Here is a 4,662-nt window from a genome sequence, read left to right on the forward strand (position 1 = left end):
TATAAAAAAGACCATGGAGCCCAGTCAGTGGTGTGGTTAAGGCATTAGATCCCTCATAGCTGACTGCAGTTCAAACCTAGGACCTGGTGGCTTAAAGAACACACTGGGTGTGTGTGCACGTGTGCTTGGAATCCAGAGAAGAGGAGGGATTGCAGTGTGGCCATTCCTGCTGGGGACTATTTTCTTGCTCTCTCTTTTTCTCTCTCTCTCTCTCTCTGTCTCTCTATGGTGAGTGTTTGTGTCCTGTAGCAAATGAAAAAAAAGAAAAAAGAGAAACCATACGGTGTTTGTCCTGTGCCTGACTGTGTCACTTAACGTAATGCCCTCCATGTTCATCCGTGTTGGCTCGTGGCGGGGCTTCTTTCCCTTTGGTTTAGTAATATACTCCATTGCGTACCTACACGGCCTTTACTTATCTGCTCGTCTGTGTATGGGCATTTAGGTTATTTCCATCTCGGCTACTGTGAATGATGCTGCGGTGAACCAGGGTGTGCAGATGCCTCTTCAAGGCTGCCGTGTGGCTGTGGTCAGGAGGTCAGCCGTGTCCTCCCTGCCTCGGGTTCCATGCCGCTTGGCATTTAGCATCAGCTTATAGGAGTGGACTTGGGATGTGCACCTCTAACTCACAGGGAAATCTGTGTGGAGGGTGGGTCTGCTGTCCCTTTTCTTAGCTTTTTAGTAGCAAAACCGAGTGCCATCCTGGACCCCTTTTTCTGTCGTAGTATGTATGGTCTGGGGGTGGCAGCAATGGGAACCCAGGCTTCGAACTCCATCCTCACTGCCGCCCTGTGCAGCACACGTTCAGGGGCGAGGAGGAGCTGCGAGCTGTTCCCAAGTCTGTGGTGCACAGGTGGCCCCAGACTCCGTAGGGCTGAGGGCCTGCCCTCCTTGGAGAAGTTGCCTCCAATCCGCCTCGACTGGACTGTGTGACTGGTGGCCTCACAAATCCCTTGGTGTTGCAGGCACCTGGGTAGAGATGGTGGAGCCCAGGCGTTGAGTTCAGCATCAGACTCATTTTGGGTTCAGATCCCAGCTCTGTCATCCAGGTTAATGAGCCTGAATATTGCCTCAACTCTCTGGAGCTCAGAGTCGACACCTGAAAGCGGGGAGGTTTATAGTCCTGAGTCTGTCGGGCTGTCTTGTGGTTTAGCTGGACTGACACTTGGAAATCGGCGCCTCGCCTGGCTGCCAGCGGTGGCTGTTGTTGCTGGCACCCGATAAATGCATGCTTTCTCTTTGTTCCCAGCTCAGCATGCAGGCCTTTCTACCCTTAAATTCCTTCTGGGTTATTTATTTATTTAAAGTGTGAAGTAGTTTCTTTATTAGTTTAGAGGTAATAAACGCAGAATAGAAAATCTAAACAGTAAAACAAAAACGAATATGTTCTTGCCTTCCCCTCCCTGGGATCAGGCCTGCCCCTTGGAGATTAGTTTTTTGGTTGTTGTTGAATCCTTCTAAGAAAAATAGCTTGCCTGGATATGTTTGTATACGCGTGAAACTCCTTTTATGCTCATTTTAACAGGAACAGTGGTACGTGCAGATGATAAAAAACGCAAACACGGGGACCAGCTGATGGCATAATGGTTAGGTCGCTGGACTCCCATGTAGTTGACGAAGTTTCAAGTCCCAGAATAGAGGCTTAAAATTTACATCAGGCACATGTGTGTGGGTGCCCGAAATCCTTAGAGGAGAAGGGAGGAGAGGGATTGCGTCAGGCCATCCTCGCTGGGGTGCGATTTCTCACTTTCTGTGTCTGTCTGTCTCTCCGGTGAGCTCACATGCCCTATAGCACAAATCTCTCTCTAAAAAGAAAAGAAACCTCAAACATGACGTCTTCAGCGTATGCAGAGGCATCTACGTGCAGATGGAAATTCCCGGCTCTGTCTGCTGCTTGCAGGTTATGTGACTGGGCCTCAGTTTCTATGTCTGTGAAAGGGTTTAACTGCCACACCTGCATCCCAGCCTTGGTGAGGATTGATCGGGATGGAAGTTCCTGGGAACGGTGCCTGGCCCACACTGCGCATCACCCTAATAGACCCCCGCTCTCCCCACACTGTGCATCACCCTAATAGACCCCGCTCTCGTTCCCTCTGTCTGTGGAAGAAAGGGGCACGTGATCCTTCACCTTATTCAGGCCTTTGCTCAGATATCGGCTTGGCCTGGAGGCCTTTTCTGCTTGCCTGATACGAAAGTGGCGTCCACCGCCCGCCATTATTTCTCTACTCCCTTTGTTCTTCTCCAGGACTTTCACTAGGATCCTTTTCTTTCCTTTCTTCATCCTGTCAGGATCCTGGGCTTGTGCACACGTGCTCAAGTATTGCCCCTGGGGCCAGGATTCGAACTGCAGTTGGCTGTGGGGGATCCAGCTCCCATTCCATAGTGCTTAACTCCTGCACTGCAAAGCTGGCCCAGGAGTCAACATTTGTGTGGGTTAAGTAGTCCTCTGTGGAGGAGGCGGTGGTAGTTCTATTTTGCTCGTGGCCAGTTGAGCCTCAGAGAAGATCAGTGATCGGCTCAGGACTAAGCTCTTGGTGATAGTAAACTTGGACCCTAAATTCCCACTTGTGAGAATCTGAATCCTGTTGCTTATAGAAGTTCACTCAGTACATCAGAACCTGGGTTACTAAGGCATTCTGTATTGTTAAGTGGGAGCACATTTATTTCAGATTGGTTTAAGCAATAGGGTAAATTTACCAGAGAAGTCCAGACAGAGTGTGGGCTGCAGGTGAAGCTTGATCTAGCAGCCCACAATGACATCAGGCACCAGCTTCTTTCATCTCTGCCTTTACAATGCCGGCTCTATTCTCTGACTCACCGTAGTGCCTCCCAGTCCCCTCCCACCCGCCCTTGGGGTTTCCCTCATACATGACCAAGGCACCTGTAAACATCACATTCTCACTCCACCTCACTGGAGCAGAATGCACGTGTCCTTACTGTCACTGGATTGCCTCGGGTCATATGCCGGTTCTGATCTTATTACCAGGACACGAGTCCTTATTACCAGGACACCACTTGCTGCCCGCAGCTAACAAGGCCTCGCCCCTGGAGCTTTGGCTGAGTACTTGGGTGTTACCAGCTAGAGCCAGGGGCCCTTGCCGGAGAAGGGCAGGAGTGTGTGGGAAAGGGTGGGGACAGCCACTGCCCCCTGCAACATGGTCTTAGGGAAGAGGTGTCATCCCCTGGCGCCTTAGTTTCCTCGTCTGTTAGTGGGGATGAGCACAGGGCCTCTCCGGGGGAGGACCCGTCAGGTCGTGTCTATGAAGCTGTAGGCCATTGCCTGGCTCATGGGGGCTCAGAACCTGCGAGTCCTTGTTCAGCCCAGGGAGGAGGGCGTGAGAAGTGCTGTGTTGAGCGCTGTGGGCTTGGACTCGTGCGTTCTCCGGATGCCGGGACGTCCGGCTGTGGGCAAGGCCCCACGGAGAGGTGACTCGGCTGCGGAAGCCTCCGTGGTGGGGTCGGGTGGCCGACAGGAAGGAGTGGCAGGGAGGCACTGTCGTGTTTAAGATTTCCCTGGGCCAGGTTCACCCTTGTGCGGTGCCAGAGCCCGCGCTGTGCCCACGTTTCAGACTCGTCTCCTGTGGCTGAATGGCGTGTCCGGGTACTGGGCCCGGAGCTCCGTGAGCGGAAGGTGAGGACAGCGGCCTTCCAGCTGGCTTGGTTTCCGAGGCTCCCTGGGTTAGGAGGAGCCCCAGGGAAGAAAATCCAGGGTTGCTGTGGGCCCTCGGGTCACGCCAGTGAGTGACCACCCTGGAAGTGCCGCCAGCCTTCACGCCGTGTCTAGAAACCCCCAGTGTCGCGGTGGAGGGCGTTGGCCCTTTACACAGAGGATACGTGAGGGTCCTGGCCAGGGAGGGACACGCGGAGGCCCCTGAGACGCTTATCTTCATGACTCTGACAGCTGTGGTCAGGGCTGCCGTTGGCTGTGGTGGGGGCTGTCACACAGGCGGCATGGGGGGTGTGGAAACGGCCCGCCCTGGTGCCTTCTGCAGCACAGCGGTGCAGGTTCACGATGAGCGTCAGATCTCCGCCGTCACGCTCCCCTGCTCCTTCCCTGCCGTGACTTCCCCTTGGTCAGGGCCACTGCAGCTCGGAGCAGGAAGCAGCCTCCTGCCTGCTCTCTGAGAGGAGTGGCCTGTGCTCAGCCTTTCCCTGACCCTCCTTCCTGGAATCCCCCTGTCCTTAAATGCCCCTGGTTTCCTCTTGAGTCTGCTTCCTAATTTGAGCTTTTCTTTGTCCTTTAAGCTTTGTTGTTATTATTTTTTAATCGTGCGTGCGTGTGTGAAAGAGGCACCCTTGACAGGGTTCTGTCACGCTGCTGTCCCCTCCCCCAGCCCCACAGCTCCATGGGATCCTGGGCCCCTGTGTGCACATGCGCATAGCCAGTGTGCTGTCACACCACCCTGGGGATCTGAACCTGCGGCCTGTTGGCCATGTGGCTTCCAGCCGTGCAGGGTGCTCGTGTTTCTGCCGTACCACAGTGGCTAGGCCTCTTCTGAGCGCGACTGCGGGCGGTGTGGGGGGTGATGGGTGACTGTCCCTAATTATTAGTACCTGTTGCTCACAGCCGCAGGTCGTGCCAGCCCCATGCCAAGTGCCTCTCGCACGTTGTCCCATTCGATGATCCTCACCAGAACCAAGCTGTGTCTTACTGCTTGTTTTCCT

At 54.2% G+C, this 4,662-nt stretch overlaps 1 protein-coding gene across 1 annotated transcript in view; it reads left to right on the forward strand.

The window, feature by feature from the left end:
- Window positions 1–3,383: 3,383 nt before the first annotated feature.
- ABCC1 (ATP binding cassette subfamily C member 1 (ABCC1 blood group)) overlaps window positions 3,384–4,662 on the forward strand; it is a 131,602-nt gene continuing 130,323 nt past the window's right edge. The window contains exons 1-2 of the mRNA XM_027771057.1: window positions 3,384–3,423; window positions 3,567–3,628. Coding sequence (XP_027626858.1) covers window positions 3,384–3,423; window positions 3,567–3,628 — 102 coding nt within the window. The remainder of the gene's footprint in view (window positions 3,424–3,566; window positions 3,629–4,662) is intronic.

The sequence above is a fragment of the Tupaia chinensis genome, unplaced genomic scaffold (genome assembly GCF_000334495.1).
Source record: "Tupaia chinensis unplaced genomic scaffold, TupChi_1.0 Scaffold000182_1, whole genome shotgun sequence".
NCBI lineage: Eukaryota > Metazoa > Chordata > Mammalia > Scandentia > Tupaiidae > Tupaia > Tupaia belangeri.